Source organism: Periplaneta americana, chromosome 6, assembly GCF_040183065.1.
Source record: "Periplaneta americana isolate PAMFEO1 chromosome 6, P.americana_PAMFEO1_priV1, whole genome shotgun sequence".
Classification (NCBI taxonomy): domain Eukaryota; kingdom Metazoa; phylum Arthropoda; class Insecta; order Blattodea; family Blattidae; genus Periplaneta; species Periplaneta americana.
The window spans coordinates 54597200-54624429 of record NC_091122.1 but is presented as its reverse complement, the minus strand read 5'-3'; the positions used below and the strand labels follow the sequence as shown (position 1 = coordinate 54624429).

Sequence of the window (27230 nt, the reverse complement as noted above, 5' to 3'; positions counted from 1 at the left end):
TGACGCGTCACACCAGATGACTCCATTTTCTTCTGTAGCTTTGTCTAATAATCTAATAATAGCTTGTGCTATTCAAAGACAATAAAAGTTTCAATTACCTGTAGTGGGGGGAGGAGAGAAAAGTCGTTGGGTGACAACATAACACAGGTGAGTAGTAATGAGTCCAAAAATGGGTGAGCGGTCCAGGGTTAATATTATTCTGTCTAGTCAAATTTTTATCTCAATATTAATCTCCGAAATAAGGGTCGGATAAATCGTAAATCAGCGAACGCCAGTAGGGGAAGTTATCCCCACCCTCGCCGCTCGGCACCTCGCTCGCCTGCTCTCTCTCTCTCTCTCTCTCTCTATACTATCTGCCCCGCTTCGGTGGATCACTGCCTACCACCTCGCACGTATTTCATATTTTACAACACATCACAATACAACAAATTAATGTGCATTAGACAACCACATACGTACTAAGACATATCAACGACATACATTGCATTTCTGCAATACGTTATGGCTGTTCTCTTGAACAAAAATAGATTCATTTTCCCCTCTACCACCAACTCGTCTCGGTAGCCGAGAGGTCTAAAGCGTGACCAAAAAGCGTGCGTGCGTTTCGTTAGGAAGATCAACGGATCGAATACTACCCTCCGCAAAGTCATAAGAAAAAAAAAAAAGAAAGAGACATGAAACAAGGAAGAGAGAAGGAGAGGCTGGAGAGGGAAAAAGGACGACCTGATTTTTAATGATTCCCAAATATTTCACCGCTACAATTTCACGGGGCTGTAATTCCAATTTCTCGAAATATATTATTTTGGTCAAGACTTCACATTTTATGTTCATTTATTTAATAATTACGCCCACATAAAAATCCGGGGTCTAATGATAAAAAGAACTTCTACTCACCAGAGTCGTGGTCCGTCGTGGCCCGCCTGGAGGGGGAGGTCTTGAGACCCGGTGGAGGCTGTTTGAGTACGGCGAGAGGCACGAGGCCTTCGGGCGGGGAGTCGACAGAGGACCCCGACGTGGGCATGCGGACGAGACACCAGTCGGGTGTGGCCGTGTTGAGCTCCAGCACCTCCACCTGCTGCCCCTTGTGCACGCTCAGCTCCTGACTGCCCGCCGCGGCCACGTGGTCCGCGATCACCCAGGTCATCTCCACGCCCGGCGCCTGCAACCAAACACCACTCTGTAGAATACTGGCACATTCTGTATCATACCAATACTGTTACTTATATCCCATATCACATATAGATTGCTCATTACTGTGTTAAAATCGGTTGCACTTTGAAAAGAACAACCGCCAGGATCGCCACCCGTCCGCCGTAAACGAACACGAGATGGCAGTACTGTCGCTAACGCAATTCAAATGGGAGATAGAAGTGACTTCTTATGTAACAACTAGATGGCAGCATAGTAAACCTGACAAAAGTTGTTACCGTCAAAAACTACAACGCCGAGCAATCTGAGTAGCCTATATATGATATAGGCTTATATCAACAACATAGGCGGAGAAAGAACAGTTTCCTTGGGGGGGGGGGGGCAAAGCAAAACCATAGAATCCCGATATAACGGAGATTATGGTGGGACATCATTTATCTTCTCCCCCCGTTATAGCTTGACCTTGGTACAGTATATCAGAATATGATCATTTAATAAAGGTATTGTAAAATAAAGTAAATTTGTAACAAAATATACAGACAATTTTACTTTTTTCTTGCTTTTGTAAGGAAGAGGAACCCGAAGGCTTGCACTGCAGGCTGAGGCTTATTGTGCTTACCACTTCTATTCTGTGAAAGTATCTGCTTTGGAAGCAGTGAAAGCTTTGAACATAGCTCTTGATTGGGCAAAGATAGTGATGAAATTATATTGCTGTGCGAGATTGTGCATTCCAACAAAAGCTCAACAACAGTGTTAAAAAAATATGTAGTAAGGAAGTACACTATATATTAATGGGATACTGTACTTCCATATCATACAATGTTAAATTCCTCAATTTTGTATGTACTTTTCTCAGAAGTTATAAAAGATAGAATTGAAGAAAAAACAGGGCATATGTAACATACCTTTATGTATACAACCGGTTAAATAAATTTAAAATTCCACTGAGCAGTTGGCAAGAAACACTGATAATATTTTTTTTTGCATTAAAAATTACTGGAAATTATTTCTGCTGAAGATAGGGCTGGCTAAAAGCTGACAATTAGAAGAAATAAAATCATACTACTATCATTTTACATATATTAAACTACCGAAAAATGTTAAAAATGTTTTTCTTCAAAATTTGGTGTACAGACTCCCCTTAAGGAAGGTTTTGGCACGTTTTACTATACATATATGTACTGTTAATACATATAAAATGAAAGAGTTTCTTTTTTCATTATAAAGATATTTTTTTTTTACTTTTTTTTCGTTAAAAAACCGATAATTTGAACGATTCACTATTTCGAAGGGCCTCTTTCCCCAGTCTGTTCGCATTAACAAGCCCCTATTGCAATTACAATTACAATGATAATGAAAGTACGAAAAGATTACCTGATTAATGGAAGCTAGACTTATCACAGAAGTTAAGAACAAATAATATTTTCGTATTTACTGAATTACAAATTAAACCTAGAATAACAAAATTTTATAATGATGAAATTACCGGATATTGAAATATTTGTGATAGATTGAGATAACTATTTACAAGAAACCATGTCTGAACGAGTCTCAATTACTGACCAAGTGCATAGTAAGTTTACGTTTTAATTAAATTTTATTTCGACAGTCCCTGATGCTAGCAGGTAGCGAATTCCAGAGTCATGGCAGAGCTATTGTGAAAGAGGATGAGTATGAGGAAGTGCGATGGGATGGTTTTGTTAGTATTGTTTCATGGCGAGAGCGTGTGTTCAGATTATGGTGGGAAGAAAGGTAAGTGAAGCGAGGCGACAGGTACGAAGGAGTAGAAAAGTTCAAGAATTCGGAGAGAAAGAGAAGCGAATGTAAATTTCTTTTCTTATCTAGTTTAAGGCAACCCATACTACTGTACTGAGATACGAACTTGATAAGTGGGTAAAGAATGTCCGCATTTCACGAGAAGTTCCGAGCAAGGAATGCAAGTTTTCCCCCCACTCTTATAACCTATCCCCCGACACGGAACTGGCCGGCCATTGACTGAGCCTTCCTTGTCCCAGCCGGCCAATGGCACCACTCCCATCCACCTGCTCCTTCAAGAACGCTGAATTACTGGCTTCATCTCTCCTCTTACCCCGCAAGAACCATGCTCCCCTCGCAGGGATCTTCTCGTGAAATTTGGACAATACAAAAACTGGGTCTACACCATAGAGTAAGTATATATTATATTAACTCCATGGCCTATGCCCTCTGTGAATGAACAATGGCATAAGTAAACAAGTAAGTCGACATGCAGGACGTAGAACCGGAAAGAATTCCGTCACGAGTCATCCTTTCCGAGAGATACGGAATTAGGGGGTTTTTCTGCACACTGTGACAATACATTTATATAGACAGAATGGGGATTTACTTGTCACGCGAAACAACGGAGATGAATTATGATGTGGGCATGGTGATCCTTTTCTTTTATGAACCAGTGAAGGTTTGGCTTTGCGAGGGCCGGATTCATGGACCTAGGCTTACATTAGCCCATTGTGCTGATGAGGAGTCATTCAGACTCAGGACTGACAGAGAACCCGAGAGAAATACCTAATAAGTCCCAGAGCTCTTCCCATATCAGCATCGAAAACGCACTAAAGAAATCACCCCAGGCTATTTTCAACTACTGCAGATGATTGATAACATAAGTGGACGGGGGAGGTTGTTGGTGGAATGACAGATGGAAACGGGAACGCAACATATGGTTTGTCCACCACGACTCCACTACGATCTGGCCGAGGATCTAACTTGAATTTACTTACTTACTTACTTATAAATGGCTTTTAAGGAACCCGGAGGTTCATTGCCGCCCTCACATAAGCCCGCCATCGGCCCCTATCCTGAGCAAGATTAATCCAGTCTCTATCATCATATCCCACCTCCCTCAAATACATTTTAATATTATCTTCCCATCTACGTCTCGGCCTCCCCAGAGGTCTTTTTCCCTTCGGCCTCCCAACTAACATTCTATAAGCATTTCTGGATTCGCACATACGTGCCACATGCCCTGCCCATCTCAAACATCTGGATTTAATGTTCCTAATTATGTCAGGTGAAGAATACAAAGCGTGCAGTTCTGCGTTGTGTAACTTTCTCCATTCTCCTGTAACTTCATCCTTTCAGCCCCAAATATTTTCCTAAGAACCTTATTCTCAAACACCCTTAATCCCTGTTCCTCTCTCAAAATAAGAGTCCAAGTTTTACAACCATACAGAACAACCGGTAATATAGGCCTAACTGTTTAATAAATTCTAACTTTCAGATTTTTTGACAGTATATTACATGATAAAAGCTTCTCAACCGAATAATAACAGGTATTTCCTATTTACTCTGCGTTTAATTTTCTCCCGAGTGTCATTCATATTTGTTACTGTTGCTCCAAGATATCTGAATTTCTCCACCTCTTCGAAGGATAAATCTCCAATTTTTATATTTCGATTTCGTAAAGAATGCTGGTCACGAGACATAATCATATACTTTGTCTTTTCGGGATTTACTTTCAAACCTATCGCTTTACTTGCTTCAAGTAAAATTTCGGTGTGTTCCCTAATCGTTTGTGGATTTTCTCCTAACATATTCACGTCGTCCGCATAGAGAAGAAGCTGATGTAACCCGTTCAATTCCAAACCCTCTCTGTTATCCTGATCTTTCCTAATGGCATATTCTAGAGCGAAGTTAAAAAGTAAAGGTGATAGTGCATCTCCATGCTTTAGCCCGCAGTGAACTGGAAAAGCATCAGATAGAAGTTGGCCTATACGGACTCTGCTGTATGTTTCACTGAGATACATTTCAATTAATCGAACTAGTTTCTTGGGAATACCAAATTCAGTAAGAATGAAAGGAGAACTAGATAAGGAAAAAATGAGAAAATGAGAAGGAAAAGGACAAAAAGAAGTAGAGAAAAAGAGAAAAATATGATGAATAAAAAAATAGAAGGAAAAAGGAATGATATAGACCTTAAAGGAAAAGAGGAAACAAAAAAGAAGAAGAAATAGAGACAAGGAAATGATGGATTAAATAAGAAAAGATGGCTGGGAATAGAGAAAATGTAACAAGGAAAAAGGTTAAGGAAATTGAAAGAGCAGAAAAGAAGACTGAGATAAAGAAGGAATTATGGAGAAGCCAGGAATAGAAAATATGGAAATAAAGAGAAACAATAAAATAAGAAAGATGAGGAATTTAATTAGTGAAATAAGAACAGAAGACAATGATAATAAGATTGTTACATACTGTGCGGAATATTACTCCGCTATGCGCATTCTTGCACAACAGCACCTGATTTCAATGGAGGGAGAACTGGAAAATTACCAGCAATGACGCTGACAAGCTTAAAATTTCCATTACCTCAAAAAATCAATGACGTTGAAGCTTGTCAGGAGAAAAGTAAAGTTATCCATATTCGAAGCAATGTAGGTTCACAGGCCAGCGGGAGGTTAAGGCTTCCACCTGTATAGATCACAGACATTAATAGCAGTAGGGAAGTCAGTAGTACTAACTCGCCATCTTTACCTCCACATAAAAATCCCTGGTAGGCACATACTCATTTCTGTGAGAGGCTGATTAAATATCACGGTCATAGCACAGTCTAGTATATACAGTCACGAAGCTCAATATGTAGTAAATATGCATCCATAGATAGTTGCTAACCACTAGGATCGCTAATATCGCCTCATTACAGACAATGCGAAATATTACCTGCACAGTCTAATGTTCCTAGCACCTTCACAACTCAAGCTTCGTGACTGTATATACAGGGACATCATTTTATTTTTACTTCAATTTTTATTGTACCTGAGTTTTTTAATGTACTTCACTCCCACCCCTTCTACTAATGAAGTTCAACCGTCCTGCACACAGATCCAAGGCCGCATACACAGTCATAGTAGCCTTACGGTCATAGTAAACAGTACGTTCCAAAAATATGTTCGCGTTTTCCAGTGAAGAAAGAGCTTTCAATATTGAATCATTTTCGCACAGGTACTGTCGTCCATTTGCCTACGTCGTATCCCGGTTTCCCCCACCAGCTTTTATTCGCCAGCTATTGACTGGGCTGTCTTAGCTGTTTTCTGAGAACATTAACTTCTATTAGAAATTGGACGTCTACGTAATTTTATACATCTGTTTAAAATAACTTAAATAATAGGGCCTCGTTAAGTAATTAACTGTCACGTGATTTCTCCCCCTTTCTACGACCCTACGACATAACTACTTGGACGGACAGTAGATAGCATGTCTGAGTAATTTTATCTTTTCGGATAGGACGGAAGTGAAGATTGAATTTACAGTACGTAAGGTACTCTTTTATAGAGTAGGTATAGAATTATTTCAACATGAGTTACTAGTACGAAGGACGAAACTGGTAATTGGGATTAGGTACAATAGTCTATAGTGCGATAATATGCACAAAAGAACTGAAGCCTTTATCGAAATGAACGACCAGCATTTTAAAAAATGTGTTTAAATATCCATATTATGATTATTTTTCAATTTAACTTCATTCTCTATATTGTGCGCTAATGTGCTGTAGACAGTATAATATACACTGCATAATGAATACGTCCACATGGACAGCTCAGTTCGTGAGTAAAAACACTCATTGTTAATACTGTACTGTATTTTTATTAAACAAAAACCCAATGAAAATTATCAAACTCAAAATCGCGATATTTCCTAGTTTACGTAAATGGATGAACTACTTTTCTTCCCTCCTATACCTAGTAAAGTGATTTGTTTGTATATTACGCCAGTATCATCGAACTCCAGTCGTGGAAGGGGATAGCAAACGGCGTTGATCCAGAGGTATAGGCAAGTTAATATTAAAATTGTTAGTAAAAATAAAATGATGTCCCTGTACAAGACCGTGGTCATAGTGCGGCCGAAAGAATTAGATAAAATAGGTAAAAACAATGATCTCATCAGAAATCGAGCCCAGCAACCATCAGGCTTGCAGCGCGAAACTTTAACCGCAGAAGTCACAACATGTCCTTTATGCAGGAGAAACAGACTAAATGTTTCGTAATGAGAGCGCTCAGCTAGTTAAAAATAATAATATGAAAAATATACTATGATTTCGCGGGTTTAATTCTTTTTTTTTTTTACTAATGGCGGGTACTTGATTTTACGTCACTCATCCATATAATGCCAGTTTGTAGATCAATTTACGCACAGAGTCGTTTTCCGGGGTGCGCCACAGGAGGCTAGTCTACGCTACATCCGCAATGAGAAGAAATGATTATAAAGATTTGTTGGGATTCCAGGGTAACAGGAGTTCCCTGGTGAAAATCCCTGTGTCACCTGGACCGCGGCTTTGCCCAACATAAGTTATAAATCGGAGGTACACGGGGGATCGAACTTGGATCTATAAGATCATAAGTCCAGCGCCCTAGCCACTAGACCACAGTGACAAGGATCTAATACTATAAGTAGGTAACTCGATATTTGAGTTACCTACTTAAGTGGGTTATTTAAGAAGTAGGCTTAGAGATCCACTATGGTTCCTAAAGCTAAATAATTCATTTCAGAAATCTGCTACACAACATTACTACACATGGAGACAATAGGTTCGATGCACAAAAGCTATTTCATAATTATCTCAAAAAATTATATTTACAGTTATTTAGTTACAGTATTGGCCCCTTTATTTGATACTTTCCGTTAGAGTTGTAAACTGTATTATATCAATATTTTATGCCCTTTCAATTAAGCATGGCGATATGAAATACTTCATCTTTACGTGTAAATGAAATAATAATAATAATAATAATAATAATAATAATAATAATAATAACAATGAAAATAAGGACAGTGTGGTAGACCTGTCCCCGCTAACTACATACAAGAAATACAACTCGCAAAAGCCTGCTATTTAAAATCAAAGATCTAAATTCTTGAAACAAAGTGACACATTGTGCAAAAGTTTGTAAATATGGAAGACATGAACAGTTTACGTCCTCTTCCTGAACTGTGATTATCCAGAGAAGACTATGCAAATGTCTGTAGTTTAATAATAATAATAATAATAATAATAATAATAATAATAATAATAATAATAATAACAATGAAAATAAGGACAGTGTGGTAGACCGTGTCCCCACTAACTACATACAAGAAATACAACTCGCAAAAGCCTGCTATTTAAAATCAAAGATCTAAATTCTTGAAACAAAGTGACACATTGTGCAAAAGTTTGTAAATATGGAAGACATGAACAGTTTACGTCCTCTTCCTGAACTGTGATTATCCAGAGAAGACAATGCAAATGTCTGTAGTTTAATAATAATAATAATGATAATAATAATAATAATAATAATAATAATAATAATACAAACAAAAGGTGCATAAATTTCAAAGTATATGTGGCACCATAAAACGAACACTAAAAAACAAAACACGAAGAGACACGGTTTTAAAATTTTATAAAACAATGGCAGTACCAGTATTGGCTTATGGAGCTGAGACTTGGGCCATGAACAGAAGTGACAAAAGAATAATAGAGACAGCTGAAATGAGATTCTTAAGATATGTCGCTGGCTGTACTCTTAGAGATCACATTAGAAGTGAAGATATAAGAGCACACCTGAATATTTTTTGTTTGAATAAGAGAATTGAAGAAAATCAAGTTCAGTGGAAGGAACATATATCCCGGATGCCGGATGAAAGATTAATAAAACAGGTTCTGCAATATCGCCCAACAAGGGTGCGTGATATCGGCAGACCTAGGCGTCGTTGGGAAGACAACTTCTGAGACGAAACAGGCCAAATGGCCTATCTTGGTGTTGTTGATGATGATGATGGTGATGATGATGATAATAATAATAATAATAATAATAATAATAATAATAATAATAATAATAATTACAAATGAGAACTGGAGTGTTCCTGCATTGCTTAATGTAACTATTCAGGTGAAATCGTTTAGGCAGGAATAATTTCAATTGAGATAGACAAGCAATTTACTAAAAGAGAAATTCTTCACAATCGAAGCACCGTATTCATGTAGATACACAACACCGTTTTAACAAAAATGAAACTAATGAAGACAGTTTTTGTTATCCTTATTCCAGTGTTTAAATAAACTGATCTGAAAATGAAAGCACGATGATGATGGAAAGCAAAATGAAACGAAATTCAATCTGCAAGCTACCGAATGGAACATTGTATGTCATACAACACACCTCATAATTTATCGGAACTCCAGATCTGCTTCGTTCTTTTTTAATATATATACAATGAATTCAAAATGCAACCATTCGTTCCTATTGACGACTCTTAGGAAAACAAATACAGTTCATCAAGACTATATACCTGCCACCTAGCGTGAACGCTTGGAACTACTACAAGGCTCGTTGCGACATCTAGCGGGAAGAGCGAGACACTACATACAGTAAAAATCTCTATCCCAACTGCTTGCTACGGGAAAAAATTGTTTTTTAAGATGAATAATATTCTTTATGAATAGTATAACAATAATATCCTCTTGTAACACTGTATAATTTTCGCGTCATTATATGGCAGCAGCAATTGTAAGTGAATCGATTTCATATAAGCACCGAGGCTAACCCAGGCGCCGCGACACTTCCACGTGCCGGCCGGCAGATGGCAGTGAAGTGTATAGAGCTTTCCCTGCACACGCTGTTCCCAAAGTATAGTCAGGATCAGCTTACTTAATACTATAAGGGTGAAACCTAACCATTTTCCCCCCATTACTACATATGCTAGTGGATTGTTTTTTCTAGTTTGAAGACTGAATTTTCCTTTTTCAACTTTGTTTCGAATTTCGATACTGAGAAATACTACAATTGGTAGTGATTTTCTAACTGTTATGTTGGCACCAGGAACAGCTGTTGTCGGTAGTGGAAATTATGAAAATTCAAATTGTTTTAGATTTCTGAGCCGATTACTGGAAGCTAGAGAAATTTGAACATACTAATAATTAATTAATATCAGAATTATATTAATACATAATAGTTACTTTATGTGTTGCGTTGTGGTTACAATTCAAGATTACAGTCAGATAAGTGTAAATAAATATAACATGTGATGTGATACATGCACTTGGGTGATCGACAGAAAATGCGCACGGAGACAGCAATTATAACTAAAAAAGCAAAATTATTAGGAGTATGTAAGTATTCTTAAACACACATTTTAAAATGGCATTCGGTTTTCGGAGTTTGTACTAATAATTTCAATGTGATGAAACAAAATACATTTTTAGGTTAGGTCTCGCGAATCGTAAACTGTTTAGTCAAAGCAATGAATTTTAGGTTGTCAGACAAAATACATTTTAATATTAGATCATATTAATCTACTAATTTCCAACATAATGTGCGGGAGGCCAGGTGGAAATAATTGAACCATTTAGAAAACATCCCCCAACATAAAGATGAGATATAGTAAGTAAGTAAATAAGCAAGACATCGTTATTGTTAATAGTATATTATTATTATTATTATTATTATTATTATTATTATTACTATTATTATTGTAAATGTCCTTGTGATTTTACCCTCTTTGGTAATATCTGGTATTAGTTGGCAACACTGAAGAGACGACCAAATTAGCCTTTTAGGAACTGCTCTTACGAGATCCTCACTATGCCGTTCACACTAAATGGGAAAGGACGAATACTACATAAATATATCTGTGCATGTTTTTTTCACAAACAAATTACAGTATACAATACAATAACAAAAATAAGTAATCTAATGCCTGCAGAGCATGGGATTAGACACGGTAACTCTGAATCACGTTTTTAATTTAATAATGTATGAAATAATTTCGTCGATTTACAAGCGAAACACATCAAGTCAAAAATATTACTTCTGAGAAAAAGATGTTTGTTTGTTCTTGACAAAACTGAATCTCAATAGTAATATACGTTACAAGAGCGGTATGTTGACGTTTTCATTGTCGAGGAAAAGATTGAAAAAGCGAAACGTAGTTGAGCTTTTTTAATTTCCGAGAACATGAAAACAAACATACCGCTCGTGTATTTTACATTATTTTGTGCGAAGATCGTTTATTACATACCTGAAAGACGAATTTCTAATTAGTTGCAATGAAATCTCCATCTTGGTTTCTGTTTAATGACGGCAACTTCGGAAAACCAAAATATCTTTCTTCAACATTGTTGCTATAAAATGTTTTCTGTGTTTACTATACTCCAGCAGGCCGTGATATACGTCTGTCTTTTTTTTCCACCAGTCTATAAATGCGAACTTAAAAAACAAACTGTAAGTTTATGTAATAATTTATTTTTCATTTTAATATTTTAACAATATTATTTATATAACATATTGCAGTAATAAGATCGGCATCTGGAATCTTGTTGATTTTTTCACGGCTTCCTTAATGTTACTTGTATCAGGAATGCAATAAGTTTCGTGGAGTAGTAGACTTTACTTAATTTTTGCAACTATTTAAAAACAATAATTAAGATTGCAATTTAGGTGAAATTGCAGTGGTAAGTTTCCAATTTATAATTATTACTATGTTAAAAGTCTCTATTTTCCAATTCTAAGTGTATATACATGCTGCACATTAGGTACGTCTTTTTCTCAGGAGTGATATCTATGATTTGATGTGTTGCCTGTAAGCCGACGTTTTTCATTATAGGCCAGTAGGTAACTAAAGTAATTCCAAGAATGGAGCCATTTTAGTCTATGTAACTATTATACATTCGAAGGAGTATTATTTTACTGGAGGAAGAATTAGAAAAATTGGTGTTATAATACATCCGTACATCGTAGCAGCAAACATTCTGATGGGAGCAGACAAAAAAGTGATTTTTTTTCTTTCACCATGTTAATAATGCCAAAAGAAGTGCTTAAACAAATTTTGGCCACTCGACTGCAATTACGAAGTCGTCCAGAAAGTGATTTTCCTTGGGGCCCTTTACGCAAAAAAGTGCAATTGCATGAAAAGATTTATTGAAATAGATACAGCAATTGTTGCGCTGTTTGTCAACATATCCCCCACTGGGATTGAATTTTTCTCAGCTTCTATTTAATTCAGAAAGCTGAAAACTTAAAGAATACAGTTCAGATTTCAGATGCAGTTCTTCCTCTGATATATCGTCAAGTGAGATGTACTACCTGATATAATAGATGTACATATCAGCCAGAACCTCAATCAGAGGTGTTTCCAGTATTGAGAACCACTTAGCTTTTTCAGGCTGTCACTCATTATAATGAATATTAAAAAATAAATCACATAGGTACAAAACAACTGCACTCTTTACCGTTTCAAATTAAATTGAACTGCCAAGAGTCCGACCGCTACATGTAGCGATGGCCGATATTTCACAAACCGAATTTTGTCACAGGTATTTTTTTGTCACAGATAAACCTGTGAGTGATGACGCGAAATATCTGTGACAAAATATCGCTATCGAAATCTGCTCCGTATTCAGTACTCTGTCACCGTTGCAACGTCTGTGACTGATATTTTCTCCTCTACGTCGTGGGTTTGCGCATGCGCATGATACAATAACAGCAATCGGGCGGTGGTATTTGATTATTTTTTCGTGATATTTTGTTCAATATTATTTTTTTTCAAAGTGATGATGTGTTGCAAAGTTATTAGCGGCATTATAATAATATAATCATGAATTTGATATTTTGTTTTCATATTTTAGTCTGTATATATGTTTTATAAATATTTTATGTATTCCCCCGAGATCTTCACATTTTCATATTACTGTTAATTTATATTAATGTGTAAGTGTTTTCCACTCAATTAAAACCGAACGAGACAAAACTGGCTAATATGATGGGCAACTTATTTCGCTAAACTAATCTTGAGGTAGTTTCCTTCGTATTCCCCTTATACACCCTGCATATACGAATCTGTGACACGTCAGGTTTGGTTGGTTTAAGCTTTTATTATGCCTAAACATATACGATCAACGACTAAACTAGCGTTGAGGTGGTTCCCTTCATACTCCGCATATACACCTTGCATATACGAATCTGTGACAGGTTAGGTTTTGTTAGTTTAGGCTTTGTTATGCTTTGGATATACGATCAACTGCATCTCCACAAAAAATCAAATTCAACGATTTTCACTTCCGAAATCACCGAAACTACCTGAGCGCTAGTTTACCCGAGGAACTGTCTCTCAAAAAAAAAAAAAAAAAAAACTTATAAATGCAACGATTTTCACATCCGAAATCGCCGAAACTACTTCAGCGCTAGTTTCACCATCTTATTATAAATGATATAGTGATTACACGATTTAAATAATAATAATACCATTGGTTACCAATACTTTATCTTGTGTAAAATCCTGACTGAACAACTGTTTTGTTTTGTAATTATTTTCCATTGTTTTTCCGAATACTGATGTTTCGTTAATTTTTATTCTGACTCAATATTATAATGTTAATGCAAGACTTAAAATAATTTATTCATTATATTATATACAATAAAAAGGATCAATTTTTAAAACGATTAGGATAATCACATAACCTCAATTTCTCCATACCCAACTACATTAAAAAATTTTCAACTGATTCCATATCTACAATCAACTACGATATAACCTCTTGGTATATAATGTTAACATTTTACATGTTACTGTTGAATTAGATTAGTATTTATTTGTTAATGGTACATGTACATAACTTATTTGTTGGATTTTCCCATATACACCACTGGTGTGTGGTGTGTATAGAGAATTCGTATTCACATTGCACTGCTCTTCAATATTTCCTGTTAATTTTTATCGGTGTGACAAAATATCGGTGTAATTCATGCATTGTGCTTACTTATCGATATAAAATATCGGTGTGACAAAATCACAGATAAAAGTCACAGATATTTATTTGTCACAGTCACAGTTGTCACAGATACTTGGAAATATCGTTTAAGCTCAACTCTAGCTACATGGCTGGCGGTATTTTCTATGAATTGAAGTCTGAACTCTGAATGGATATTACTGGCTACTCTTATGACAGAGTTAGCGGCGTCTCTCATCACAAAGCTTATGATTTCAAGTAGAGATGGCCGATATTTCACAAACCGATATTTTGTCACAGGTATTTTTTTGTCACAGATAAACCTGTGACTGATGACGCGAAATATCTGTGACAAAATATCGCTATCGAAATCTGCTCCGTATTCAGTACTCTGTGACTGTTGCAACGTCTGCGACTGATATTTTCTCCTCTACGTCGTGGGTTTGCGCATGCGCATGATACAATAACAGCAATCTGGCGACAATAACAGCAATCGGGCGGTGGTATTTGATTATTTTTTCGTGATATTTTATGCAATATTATTTTTTTCAAAGTGATGATGTGTTGCAAAGTTATTAGCGGCATTATAATAATATAATCATGAATCTGACATTTTGTTTTCATATTAAGTCTGAATATATGTTTTATAAATATTTTATATATTCCCCCGAGAGCTTCACATTTTCATATTACTGTGAATATATATTAATGTATAAGATTTTCCACTCAATTTTTACGCAGTAACAATATTTTTTTTAGTTATACTATTAATTACAAACAGAATAGTTACAGGAGCCTACATTATTTTAATAACTTTACATGTACTTCTCTCATTTATGTATGATCCAGTTTTAATGTATAGCTCTAACACGAACAGTGCAGGGTAGTATTAATTAAAATAATTAAACTTAAAATAAAATTATTTGTAATAAGTTCATTACCGGTATGTTGTTTATGGTTATTAACTCTTAGGAAATCGCACAGTGCTTCCTAACATTGGTACTCGTGTGGGGTGTTATTTCACCCAAATAGGTCTAATCAATGTTCTAAACTTGATATTTAGTGATATTTATCTAGATATTGTTAAAATCATCAACTTGCAAGTAATTTTCAACTTTTAAATATAATAATATGGGGTAGTTAGCAAAAATTGTCAATTTTATAAATTCCAAAAAGATCTGACATCTAGCAGACACTGTTCCAACAAATCGTTCTCATTGCCCTTGCACACTTTTAAAATAGACCTACACTTACACATAAATGGGATAATTAATTACATTTGAAAATAAGGGGTATCAAACGTAAATCATGTTAGTTCACTCCGTGACACTGAACGTTATGCTCTTCCGAACTTTTGAAGCATTTCTCACAAGCCGACAACAGCACCTATAGAATTAAAACCGAACGAGATAAAACTTATTTGGCTAAACTAACCTTGAGGTAGTTTCCTTCGTATTCCCCTTATACACCTTGCATATACGAATCTGTGACAGGTTAGGTTTGGTTAGTTTAGGCTTTGTTATGCCTTGGATATACGATCAACTGCATCTCCACAAACAATCAAATTCAACGATTTTCACTTCCGAAATCACCGAAACTACCTCAGCGCTAGTTTAACCCGAGGAACTGTCTCTCCACAAAAAAATTCCTTATAAATGCAATGATTTTCACATCCGAAATTGCCGAAACTACTTCAGCGCTAGTTTCACCATCTTATTATAAATGATATAGTGATTACACGATTTAAATAATAATAATAATAATAATAATAATAATAATAATAATAATAATAATAATAATAATAATAATACCATTGGTTACCAATACTTTATCTTGTGTAATATCCTGTCTGAACAACTGTCTTGTTCTGTAATTATTTTCTATTGTTTTTTCTATGTTTCGTTAATTTTTATTCTGACTCAATATTATGTTAATGCACGACTTAAAATAATTTATCGATTATATTATATACAATAAAAAGGATCAATTTTTAAAACGATTAGGATAATCACATAACCTCAATTTCTCCGTACCCAACTACATTAAAATTATCAACTGATTCCATATCTACAATCAACTACGATATAACCTCTTGGTATATAAGGTTAACTTTTTACATGTTACTGTTCAGTTAGATTAGTATTTATTTGTTAATGGTACATGTACATAATTTATTTGTTGGATTTTCCCATATAAACCACTGAAGTGTGGCGTGTATAGAGAAATCGTATTCACATTGCACTGCTCTTCAATATTTCCTGTTAATTTTTATCGGTGTGACAAAATATCGGTATAATTCATGCATATTGTGCTTACTTAGCGATATAAAATATCGGTGTGACAAAATCACAGATATTTAATTGTCACAGTCACAGTTGTCACAGATACTTGAAAATATCGTTTAAGCTCAACTCTAATTGCAAGCAACGAGATATGCCTTCCTAACGTATCGTAATATAATGCCAGTAAGTTCTTTAATGTTATCACGTGAGACTCTCACGGTGAGAGAGCATAACATTGAAAAAAAAAAGTGCTATGATCGCATTGTGACACTATTATTGAAAAACTGTCCTTTTTCCGTTGGCAGACCGTCGATTAAATTTGAACTGATTGTTGCCAATGTTCTTCATATCATTTTCATTGTGCGTGTAAGTTCATGTACTCTTTTAAAGAGTTACGAATAAAATTTAAAAAATATATAGAAAAATTAACAGTAATAGCTTAAAAGCAGCCCCCTCAAATCTGCTGCCCTAGACAGCTGCCTAGTCAGCCTAGGCCTAAATACGCCCCTGGGAAGGACGTGTTGAGTTATGCCTTACGCAGGATGGAGGACATTTTCAACATTTGATATAGAGGTTAGTAATCTCCCAAAGATATTCTACATTTGAGGTAGGCCTATAACAACTTGTAACTAGCATATTCGTTTCGAAATAAAGAAAGAAAGAAAGAAAGAAAGAAATGTGTCAGTTCTATATAAAACACTATGAATAATTTACCACTGTCAAGATAGGAGATTCTGTGTCCCCTTAAGGAGATACGATCATCAACATCTTGTCTTTCATGTGTAAACTACGAACCCTTATTATTGCCAGATAAGCATATGGAAACTTAAATAAACTGTCTAACACTGGATTAGTTAAAATAGTTTGTTGTCTAATCAAGTGTCCGAAGACAGGTCTGAATCTCAAAAGTGATACCAAGAAGACACCTCTTATGACGAGACAAGACCAGAGATAATGAGGTAGGGTGGTCAGTTCATTTCCCCTTCCATTTCATACATCGCCGACTAGCTTATATTATATTACACTAAAATAGTTTGTGACTATTTACAGAGTTAATTTAAATTATTTTTGTATAACTACACTCTCGTCTGTATATCCAGAGGGTCATCCTGAAAGTCATGAGAAACCCATTACTATAATTCCAATTTCAACAATGTAACAAAAAAACCAACTATGTGATCATAATCTACAGACTTTACACTATGTATTGACATATTGTGACGTCATTAGCTTCTAACACGTGATCACAGGCAATGTTTACAAAATGGTCGACAACGATGATTCGTTTCGACAGCGTGCTGTCATTGAATTCCTTATTAAAGAGAAAAAATCTGGTGAAATTCATCTCAGGCTTTAGCATGCATACGGAGATGTATGCATGGGCGCCAGCATTATTAGAAGACGAGTGAAACATTTCAAAGACGGGAACAAGAGCATCCAAGATGAGCCTCGTAGCGGTCGCCCTCGAACTGCCTTCACGGAACGCAACAAGGAAAGAGTTCATGAGTTCTGGGATGCATTCTGGTTGGATTTCCTGAACCTGAAGAGACCATAAATGCTGTCAGCTATATCTAGACACTTTTGAAGATCCATCATGCATTGCGCGAGAAACGACCTGAAAAGAAGATAATCCTGCAACACGATAACGCACGCCCTCACACTGCTCGTGTAACCATGGAGAAAATCAGGACAGTTTGGTGGGAAACTCTACCGCATCCTTCCTACAGTCCCGATTTGGCACCCTCCGACTACCATCTTTTCAGTTCTCTAAAGCAGCCGTGGCGAAAATGTGACTCACGAGCACATTGTGGCTCGTAATGATAGCTATGCATTCCTCTTGCTTCCTACCGCCTCCAATCCCCACCCTCTCACTCACTGGAGTCAAACTCCGTTCCATTTGTATTTGTCTCTGACATGCGAGTGGCGTATCGTCGCAATGTCTCTCTCGAAACCATGTACCTCTACAAAAACGAAACTTTCAAAGTAGGATGGGAGGACGCATTTTTTTGCTGTCAATATGATGAGAATTTTAAATGTATAATTTGTTCACAAGTATTACGAGAAAAAGGTTGTGTAACATAAAATGGCATTATACTACATGTTACTCATGAAACATTAGAAGGATAAGTGTTATTATTATTATTATTATTATTATTATTATTATTATTATTATTATCTCTGTACGTCGTTCCTTTCTCAGCAGATGTACGAATAATACGGTTAGATCTTCAATTTAAACTCACAGATTTACAACGTGATGTTAAATGAAAGTTATATGTAAGGACTTGAACAATGTTGAACTTTTCAAATCTTTGCCAAAAAAAATAAATAAATATCCGAAGCTTCGTTCATTCGCTTGCTCTGTTGAAGCCATGTTGGCTATAGCTTACGTTTGTGAAAAAATATTTTCAACAATGATAATAGTAAAAACCAAATTTAGATCACGACTGACAGACAAATACCTTCGTGATCAACTACGACTGGCAGTAAGTAACATAATAATTCCTGATTTTGAAACTCTGTGAAAAAATATTTTCAACAATGATAATAGTAAAAACCAAATTTAGATCACGACTGACAGACAAATACCTTCGTGATCAACTACGACTGGCAGTAAGTAACATAATAATTCCTGATTTTGAAACTCTGTCGCAGAGACATTCTGAAGACAGTTAATTTTAGGTTGTGATAATGTGTCCTATGTTTCATTGTTCATTTCTTTCTTCGTTACACGTATTAAACATTAGTTTGTAGCCTTGTACTGTATAAAATTGTATTTAAGTGCTTGACGTAAGGAAAATGAAAATCCGTTAATAAGTCAGACAGTTTCTTCACTTCCCGTTCGGGTGTCCGCCTCCCTCCATAGTTGCTATGCACGTTGCAGGTTACACAGTGGCTCGGCGCACGATCACATTTTCGCCACGGCTGCTCTAAAGGAACAGCTGCGAGGACAGCGCTACGTCAATGTCTTCAGGAAGCTGGAACGGACTTCTACCGCAAGGAAATTTTCGAACTTACAGAACGGTGGGAAAAATGTGTGCAAAGAAATGAAGGTTATGTTGAAAAGTGACAGAAAAGTATACACAGTAGAACCTCTATTATCCGTGGTAATGAATGAGGTGGGCTCAACGGTTAATCGAAAAAATCGGATAATCCGTACCATAGAAGACTTTCATTAATTAAGTGTTGCATAATTCAGTTTCATAAATTTCTCTGTGGTTATGTGTTTTAACACATTAGGTACTGGATCAGAACTTTTAAGTATAATAGCTCTGTTGGAAAGAGTGGGTGAAGAAAGAATAATGCTGAAACTGATCAGGAAGAGAAAAAGGAATTGGCTGGGTCACTGGCTGAGAAGAATCTACCTACTGAAGGATGCACTGGAAGGAATGGTGAACGGGAGAAGATTTCGTGGCAGGAGAAGATGCCAAATAATAGAAGGCATTAAGTATGGATTATATTCGGAGACTAAGAGGAAGGCAGAAAATAGGAAAGACTGGAGAATGCTGGGTTTGCAGCGACAGAACACTATGAATGAATCAATTAATGACGGGTTTCTAAGGGTCAAGGAAACTTTCTATGATGGATTTCTGTGGAAAGATAGGAAAAGTATATATGTCTCGTGTCATAGATTGAAGTAATGTATACACTTTATCCTTGTTTTTTATTAAATCTCGCACAATTGTAACTCCAATCTCGTATTCCGGTGTGAGATGAACCACAGTTCCAATTTTCCAAAACCACTCAATTATATGCAATTCTCTTCGATACTTAGCACAACATGTATTAATTTTGCACTTTTGAAAGACGTTTTGCAGAGAACTTAAACAGTTCACTCTATAAAAAAATACGTACTAATGTATTATGCAATATTCAATATTTTTTCTGCAACAAAAAAAAAAAGGAGAGAATGACAGACGGATAATCCAACAATCGGTTAATAGGGTGACGGATAATCGGAGTTCTACTGTAGATTACTGTAATACACCTGGTTTGTCTAAAAAATAAAAATTAAGATTTATAATAATGAATTGCTCATGACTTTCAGTACGACCCTCGTATACTATACGAGTTCTTGACACTCAAATTTACAGTAGTGTTCAAACGTGTTGTCTCAGAATATCCATCGCAGCTCATACAACCTCGAGGTCAAACTGTTGCTTTATGCTGCTAGGACAAAAGGCCTCTATCAACAATGAGGAAGCACCTGGTCACGCCCGATGCAGGGCAGAATGGAAAACAATGTGAGTCAAGTGGGCTATTGATGTTCCTACGATACGACGATATAACGACGGCTTGTTACCATGGCAACGATGCTATGACAAAGACATGTGCGTGCGTGCGTGCAGTTGTGCGTGACCTTGTTTCTGCGATGCGTGTTACGAACGCCATGCAGTCGATCTTTGCGTGAGATTGCAGTCAACTAGAAAACGCAGATCAAAGGCAGTGTTAATAATAATAATAATAATAATAATAATAATAATAATAATAATAATAATAATAAAATTATAATCGTCCTTGCAGGTATTAGGCCTAGTGGCCTGTTACGGTCTCCGTCCATCTTTTCTGGGGGCGTCTCAAAGATCGTCTTCCATGTGGTATATAGCGGAGAATTTGTTTTGAGAGTCTGGAACGGTCCATTGTATTGACATGGTTAAGCTATTTTTGTCTATAGTGGTTGAGATGTTCATAAACAGGTGTAATTTTCAATTCTTTTGTAATTAGTTCATTCCTTTTGTGGTCAAGCAAGCTGTAGCCGGCAGTCCTCCTTAGAAATCTCATTTCCGCAGTTGTTAGGCGTTGAACATCTGAGTTTCGGACAGTCCAGGCCTCACTACCATACATGAGGACAGGTCTTGTTAGAACTTTATATGCTTTTAACCTGGTATGTTTTTGGGTTTTCGTGGTTGTGAAAACCTGGTTGATGCTTCTTAAGGCTCCATTAAAATGTTGAATATTTTCAGATGTATCAGTAACAGGTAAATATGTCAAATTATAACCTAAATATTTAAATGAGTTTACCTGTTCTAACGTATGGGTTCCAATGCAAATTTTACTCCTAACTGGCTGTTTACATTGGACAGACCTGGCTGTTTACCCCTTGTAACCCAATAATAATAATAATAATAATAATAATAATAATAATAATAATAATAATAATAATAATAATAATAATAATAATAGCCATCGCTGTGGAGTGATGGTTAGCATACCTGATCGTGGGTCCGGGTTCAAAGCTAATTGGGACAAGTTACCTGGATGAGGTTTTTTCGGGAGTTTCCCCAATTGTCAGGCGAATGTCAGGTAATCTCACAGCGAATCTTACGGACACTCTAATTTAATAGACGCTAGATAATATCGTAATTGATATACCGTCGTTAAATAATGTAATAACCAAGCTTAGGATCCGGGACACTTTAGCAACCAATGTACGCACAACTTGACTATAGAGTTCCTTGAACATAGTAGACAGACATACTGTGAATGTAAACAACGACGTCAATGTGCTAAGTTATATTCTACTGTTAATAGTACAATCTAGTGACGGTGGAAAATGAAGTAGGATACATATCTCACAAGTTTTCATGACCCTCGGCGACATTGAAGTCGTTAGCGTTACAATGAACAACTATGTAGTACATATTTGTAACTAGTTAAAAAACTGTTCACTATACAGGATGATTCACGAGGATTTACCGTCCTTTACGGAGCTTATTTTCGAAGACATTCTGAGCAAAAAATGTCATATAAACATTTGTCCTAATCTCAATATTTTCAGAGTTACACTAATTTGAAGTTGTTTGTAAAATACCATTATTCTTGAGTTTTAAGGGTAAAAAAATATTATAGGAAAAGGACGAACTATTCAGAAGTATCATTTTTTTATACTGAACGGATATCACCTACAAAATATAAGACAAAGTAATAGCCTTTTATAGTTAGGACCAGATGAGATGTAACAATGGTTAATAATGAAGTAGTTGAACAAGGGTCTCATTTTAACTATCTAGGTTTTAATGTATCTTACAGTTAACAATGTTGTTAAGTAAACTGTTTGAACCTCGTAAGTGACATCAAAAAGGCATCACAGCAGAAATAACTAAAATGCTCTCTCAATTAATATCACTCAATAAAAGAATTGTATTCCAATGGATACCATCCCATTGTGGAATCCTGGGAAACGAGAATGCGGATGCACTAGCAAAGAAGGGCAGCACTGCTACTTACAGACCTGTTACTAAATCTACGTATTACTCTGTGAAAAGATTTATTAAATCTATATACTTAGACTTCAACAAACAAAATTTGATAACACAATCTCAAGAGAAAAAATGGAACTATCTGCATCATAATCCACAGATAATTCCCTATTTACCACGAAAATCGTCTGTATCTGCATTTAGATTGGCAACAGGCCATGATTGTTTGGCCAAACACCTGCATAGAATTGGAATATATCAGTCCCCTAACTGCCCATTGTGCAACTCAAACCAAGAAATGGATTCGGAACATCTCAAAATCTGTGCTTCAGTGGCTGACCATGATAATATATTTGAAAAAATATTGAAGTGCAAGAGGTCAAATGACTTTATTGTCAAACGCCTGGCATTAGAAAACAACATAAGGCATCACTCTTGAGGCAACTAAGCCAGGAGATAACGGGTTCATCGAAGGAATTAAATTGGAAACTAAATACTTTTATAAAAGACCCGGTAATAGTAAAATAGAATCTGGAAGAGAGGGAGAATCATGCAACTTTTCTACAGCAGAGCAAAGATATTTACTATGCATCTTCTTTGCAGGTCCGGATTTAGAACTCAGTTCTAGAAGCAGGGCACAGCTGCGGTTACTGGTCTGCGGCAGGATCTCAATGTCCTGAATAATGAAGTGAACTCAAAACTTGGGTTCCTACTTCATTTTCAATGCCGTTTATGGCAAACCACAAGACAGCCTGTTTCTCGTGGGAATTTGAATACGACCGAGGTGGTATGACAAGAGACAAGAGCCTTGGTAACATAAAGCACATGGTAATAACTTAGCAGGCGTGACACCAAAGCAGCGGCATCAGCAAAATTCAAAGGAGAAAATATCGTAAGAAACCAGTCCAAGACCTCCACCACATGATTTTGAGATAAAAAATTAAGCGGCCACGGGTATGATTTCTGAGAGAACTATGAAGGCACGAAGTGACTCAGACGTTATAGGACAAATTCTGGGAATCACAAGTAATCAATCAATCACTGTGGTGCATCAAATTCAGGAGGTTTTCGGCTTCAATCACAATTTTCCTCCAAGCTTCTTTCCTTCTGGTCGTTCCAGATTAGAGCTGGGGACGGAGCGAGTAGAACTGTTGAGTTACTCGGTTCTATCGGTTTATGTGCTTGGCAGCGGAGCACCGGAGTTACTCGGTTAACCGTAGCCGTTACCGGTCAGTTCAAACAGAGTTCACGTGTTTTACTTAATTCCAGCAGACAACAACGTAGGTACTGTTGTATTTAAATATTTTCTGCTGCAGGACAGATTATTTCCTTATCCCCAAGGCGGGCTGAAAGGCCTCTAGTATTGAAGAGTTCATCCTATTATATGACCCGTCAAGTGGACCTAATGAACATTGACAGTCTGAACACATAACTATACATAATAATAATAATAATAATAATAATAATAATAATAAATTATAATATCTTATTACTATTATTATTACTATATTATAATGTATTATTATTAATCTTATCATATTAGTGTGTTTGATTAATATTAAAATATATTAAAAAAGAAGTGCATTATATTTCTCTTCTATTTGTGTTTATTGCATTTGTGTTACCTCATCAGTCATAATTTTATTTGTATTTATTTCTACGAATTATGTTACCTAATTACTTTAATTTATCAATAATATTACTCTTCACCAAAGAGAACATGGTTGTATTGAAGGCTAGTAATGTTATAAAATAAATAAACATTATGTTCTTCAGTTTAAGATTCCACGTTTTATTGATTATTTTTATCCACTTTCCGTAATAGTAAATAATTGTGTGTGTTATTTTTAAGTGTTTTAGACAGCGCTTCATGGAGCCCGTTTCTTTCTATCTTCTTTTTTAATTAGCTCCAGCGTTTAACGTTTACATCACATGTTAATTTATTAGCTGATAGTATTATAAATTATTTTATCAATTTTATTTCGTCTGTCATATTTAACAACACTGAAAGTTAAATAGGCCTTTCATACAAAATAACTCTGCAAATAGTTGTAATCACGCAAATGAAATTTGCAATCGCCATTTCGCAATGAAGAGAAGCACTTTTTTCTCGTCAATTGGCAATGCGAAAGCGCTTTACTACAACGCTTTTAAAACACTCTTGGTTTCACTTTCTAAATATGTTCTAAAATCGACTCGATCTATCTATATTTTAAATCTGCCGCCACAAATTTGTACTCGGTACTGTACTCGGTTCAACCGAGTAATGACATCACAGTAACTGCTCCGAACCGTTCCGTCCCCAGCCCTATTCCAGATCCCTTTCCACTAGTCATTCCATGAAATCCAGGCCCAAAGGTCTCCTTCCATCTGCTAGTTTTCTTTCCAAGTAACTTTCCTCAGGTATTATTCTTCTCTCCTTATTACATGTCCTAACTAGCCCAGTCTTCTGCTTTCAACTATTGCTACAACATCTGGTTCCAGGTACAGGCTTCTTATTTCTCTATTCTTCCTAATTCGCCACTATCCATTGTCTTGATTGGAGGAAAAAATCTTTCTCAATATTTTATTTTCAAAAATTATTAGTGCACTTTTTTTTTTCTATGTTGAAATTACGTTTCTGCTCCGTATATTAAAATGAGAAGAATTGATGTTTTGTAACATCTTATATTTGTGTCTGTGGTAAGAATTTTGGAAATCATTAATGATTCGGGAGGAAAAAAAAAACATGTTTGTTTTAGAAAAGTGAAAAAAAGTCAATTTCTATCAACTTTTTACTGTGACTATTACAATTTTACTACATCATACTACTTTTGACCAATAAAACGGTACGAAAGAACGTCTTTCAACCAATAATGGCTGCTTATCGCATAATTTTATCGCTTCCAGAGCATTTGTTTAATTTCATCGCTTCCCTAACATTTGTTTAATTTTTATCGCTTCCCTAGCATTTGTTTGATTTTATCACTTCCCTACCATTTGTTTCTTTGTTTGGCAACATTTCAAACTGAAAATTATTTACGGCACTATAAAACATGCTTTTCGATCGTAATTTGTTTTCCGCATAGATAGTTGACTGAAAAAGCGGCTCCGTTCAAACATTTTGGTGAAGGTAACATTAGTGCCTAATTTTAGTAAGTCAATTAATATCTATTTTATGCTCGACCATGCCGAAACGTAGTAATTATACACCTGGTAGCAGACCTTTAATGCATGTCATTAAAGTACACCTACTCATTAAAGGTCAGGTCTTTCAGCCAATGACGACTCAGGTTACAACTGTTCAGCCAATGACAGGTCAGCTTTCTACCGTTATAAAACCGCAAGTATCGATTATTCTCGGATATGCAATCGAAAGAGAATTAGCGAAAAGTCACGGAGGCTGAAAATCCAATACTGTCGCAGAAGGTTATGTTCTGTTACTATAATAATTAGCGTTAATTGTAAATAATATTCAAATAAATTCAATTTGTCATCTCGTTTTTCAATGTCTAATTTAATTTCAATGTTATCTCTGTAGGTTCTTATGGCCTAGCAAGGTCAATGTGGACATCTGTTCCTCGGAAAAAATCAATACTTTCGCGTCTGCGCACATCTCACAACATACGGAACATTGCTGAAAGTCAGATACAATTAAAATTAATAATATCAAGTTAGGAATATGGTCGAGCATAAAAAGTCGTATGAAACTCGCTTATAATGGTAATTAAGAAGCTCGTATGAAAATTATGAAACGAGCGCAAGCGAGTTTCATAAATATCCATACTCACTTCTTAATTACCTTCATTATAGGCTCGTTGCATAATGTACTATTTTTGTACTAGAGTACTTTAATTCTTCTAATCTTTATGTACTTTCTTCTGTTTTTATCACCTCCCTACCATTTGTTTCTTTGTTTGCCAACATTTCAAACTGCAAATTCTTTATGGTATTATCTGATAAGATAAAAAAAACAGGGTACTATAAAAATGCTTTACGATCGTCATTTGTTTACAGCATAGACAGTCGACTGAAAATGGCGGCTCCGTTCAAACGTTTTCATATAGGCTACATTGTATTACAAATAATTAGAAAATTGCAAATAAATAAGAAATATTGCTTTAACATGACAAAAAAGGCATTTATTAGTAAGAAACACCTTAAAAAGGCAAAGTAGGCAAAATAAAAATTGGCCCTATGACTTTGATTTACTCCAAATCACATATATATCTATGCAAATAATGATTTACTTCCACCCAGTAAGAAAGTAATTTTGCCAAACATCCGGGCTCTATTAATAACGAAGAAGATTTTAAAAACTTGGCTTGAGGAATTCAACTATAAACCAATGGATTTCTTCAGGCGTAGAATCGAAAAACTGCTACAATGTTGGAACTTAGTCATAAACAATAAAAGAAAATGTTTCATTAATTTTTTCACATGTTATGTGTATATAAAATAAATAATTTTTGATTTAATAAAATACGGTACGAATTCATGCATCCACCTAAGAAACTAATGTTGTAAGAATTTTTGTTATAGGCCTAATGACATCTGTGGGAGAAATTCTTGTAGAGTGCTGACAAAAGAATAAAGGTGGAAGTGATACATTTCTACCTTCATGATTCTTGGTTTGTGTGAAATATCTATTGTAACTGTTGGCAGCGGACCGATGAGAATCCTAGTGACAACCGAAAAGAGCTTTGTATTTCCTGCATATAGGGCTTGGTTGCCACGGTCACTGAATCCACAAAGGACAACTAAATGTGATGCAATTATTATACATACATGTGGGAGTGCTTGCTCAGTCTGCGTTCAGAAATCCACTGCAACATTACGTTGTTTGTTCCATTTATTTCTGTTATTACACTAGTTGGGATGCATGTC

The 27230-nt window shown here is 35.8% G+C and overlaps 1 protein-coding gene across 6 annotated transcripts in view; it reads right to left on the bottom strand.

Moving 5' to 3' along the window:
- The window catches only part of trio (trio Rho guanine nucleotide exchange factor), a 2234512-nt gene that overhangs the window by 406875 nt on the left and 1800407 nt on the right, over positions 1–27230 (bottom strand). For all 6 annotated transcript variants that reach the window (XM_069828117.1, XM_069828118.1, XM_069828113.1 and 3 more), the window contains one exon: positions 895–1159. In XM_069828117.1, the coding sequence (XP_069684218.1) occupies positions 895–1159 (265 nt within the window). The remainder of the gene's footprint in view (positions 1–894; positions 1160–27230) is intronic.